At 43.2% G+C, this 2544-nt stretch overlaps 1 protein-coding gene across 3 annotated transcripts in view; it reads right to left on the bottom strand.

Moving 5' to 3' along the window:
• Window positions 1-2544, bottom strand: part of GRM3 (glutamate metabotropic receptor 3) — a 236365-nt gene that overhangs the window by 104851 nt on the left and 128970 nt on the right. The window contains exon 2 of one of the 3 annotated variants that reach the window (XM_007447476.1): window positions 871-1482. The exons of the other annotated variants lie outside the window; for them this stretch is intronic. Coding sequence (XP_007447538.1) covers window positions 871-1338 — 468 coding nt within the window. The 5' untranslated portion in view covers window positions 1339-1482. The remainder of the gene's footprint in view (window positions 1-870; window positions 1483-2544) is intronic. 3 annotated transcript variants of the gene reach the window in all.

Here is a 2544-nt window from a genome sequence, read left to right on the forward strand (position 1 = left end):
CTTTCCCTAACAAAATGATGAGAACCAATTATCAACTTTTTATCTAGTTTAAGTTATGTGCTAAATTGTTCCCTGTTTTTTTCTCCTTTGGTAGTAATTATCTGGCTTCTGTGCATACATTTTCAGGTTTATACCACGAGAAATTGTTTATAATTTATCTCCGAATAAAACAATGCTTGGGAAAAAAATTAGTGTGGAAAAAAATAAAGCTCAGTGATTTTGTACTTTCTTGTGCTTGATTGTACTGATGACTTCCAATCATGACTCTGCCGTGTATCCACATCCTTTGTGATGTAACTTAGCAGCACGTGTGTTGTGGGTAAGCACATATTTCCCTGCTCCTTGATTCTGGGCAGAGCCTTGTGAGTTGCTTTGCCTGGAGGGATGTTCACAGCTGTGAGGCATGCAGAAGCTTGGGAGGGGCCTGTACAGTTAAATTTGCATTCTCTTGCATCTCTGTCATCACTCTGAGAAAAACATGCCCGGGCTAGCTCACTGGTTCCAGGTGGAGGATAAGGGACAAACTGGGAGCAGAGCAACCTTCAGCTGAACCTAGCTTTCATCATCTCACTCCAGCCGGTCTTCAGACTTATAAACTATAATAAGCAGTAATTGTTGTTTTAAGTCACTGAATTTTGGGGGTAGCTTTTTATGCTACAGTAGCTACCTGATATATCTCTAAACAATTTTCATTGCTAAAGTACTGTTCTGTCTGCAAACCTGTATTATCAAAGACCCATAGCAATGAACAATTGCATGGCTAATATCATCCATTGATGAAGCTCTTAGGATATTCTCCTCTTAGGATATTCTCGCAAGACATAAAACCAAAGAGGTACAGTGTTTTACCAGCAGCACTGCCAATCTTACCTGTATGGAAACACTGCTGTAAGAGCCGCCAATGACCCCTGCAATGAACAGTGGGATATTTTCTTGAATGGCATAGGATCCATCAGGACACATATACTCAGCTTCATCCACTTTAGTCAAAGAAGCCCTGACAAATTCCAGTGATTGCTCCAATGCGTAGGTATCCCTCGAGCACGTATCCAAAATGTGAACCCCTAGCTTCACTCCTGGGAGCAAGTAATTGTCTTTGTTAATTTCATCAATAGCAAACAACATGGCTTCCAGGCGTTGGATACCTCGATCTTCATTGATTCGCCCACATTCTTCAGTTCCAGTGCCTTTTTCTTTAATAGGAAATAGGCCCCCTAAAACGAGGTCACCTTCTATTTTAATCTCCCTCCTCAGAAAGTTATGGTCCCCTAAAGAAAGTAAAAGTCCCTTTGAAAACAAAGCTAAGGTAAGAACTTGGAGTCTTGTCAACATCTTCATGAATCCCGTATCTGTACCTCTGGGAGATATCAGTGGATGGAACCAATGCTGCGCGTTAGTCCTCCTCTCTCATTTCCAAACTGGATCTTTGTTCTGTCCTTCATATAAGGGAGGAACAGACTAGCAGAGGCTGTCAGCAAGTTCCTAAAGAGATGATAAAAATTAAATGAACAACAATGGTAAAGAAAGCAACAGTGATTACATTGATGGTCTCCATTCAGACCTTTGGTGGGATAATGACTCAAATTACCATCTGCTAAACACATATGGACCCTTGCACCAGGCACGCTCCCAACAAGTATTCTCGCCCAGTCCTTACAACACACTGTGATGTAGCTCTTAGAGGTCCCACCTCCCAGAAATGGGCACTGAGGGCTAATGAGATAAACTGACCTGACAATGTGTACTCAGAAGGGAGTTAGTGTTCAGACCCTGGTTTTTCTAATGCTAAGTTCACTTCACTCCCTCTTCTGAGTCATTTACTTTGCTATTGGTAGGGCAGCAACTTGGTTAGGAGTCTTTATTCCTTGTCTTTCAGCTGTAAACAACTCCTTCTTACCCACTCTTCCCTTTCCATTTGGAAATAAAACAGAACACAATAGTAACTCTGTCCCTGTGTCTGCATCTCTACTGCCACAGCCCTGTCCTCCCTTCATAGCTGACCTCTTCAGAAGGATTGTCCGCAGTATTGTCCCCACTTGCTGTCACCCCAGATGCTCTCAGTCACTGCAGCCAAGGTTCTGCCCCCCACTGTTCTAACAAAATGGTTTTGGAGAAAGCGACTACTGATCTCCTAGTTTCTAATTCCTTTAACCCTTTGTAATCCTCATTTGACTTGACCTTAATTGAAATCTTAACTCATCTCTCCGTGTTCCGACTTCCTAGGCTTCTGTTCTCATGCTGCATGTCCGACTACATCTCAAATTCCCCGCCCCACCGCAGTCCTGGGCTACCTTAATTAGTGTTCACAGTTTCAACGACCACTTAACTGATTCCTAGGTTAATTGCCTGCTAAACAGCTCGATGGACACATCCCTCTGACCCCTCAGTGTCTACCTGTTATAAACTCCCCCTTATCTCTGTGAATGGTTCTTCTCTGTACCCAGGCTCTCGAGCCAGAAACCTGCACAGAAGAGCCCTTCCCATTTCCACCTTTCCCATTTTCTTCCCATCAGCCACAAAGTTCTGTGGAGTCTACCTGCTGAA

The sequence above is a fragment of the Lipotes vexillifer genome, unplaced genomic scaffold, assembly GCF_000442215.2.
Source record: "Lipotes vexillifer unplaced genomic scaffold, Lipotes_vexillifer_v1.1 scaffold474, whole genome shotgun sequence".
NCBI classification, from domain to species: Eukaryota; Metazoa; Chordata; class Mammalia; order Artiodactyla; family Lipotidae; genus Lipotes; species Lipotes vexillifer.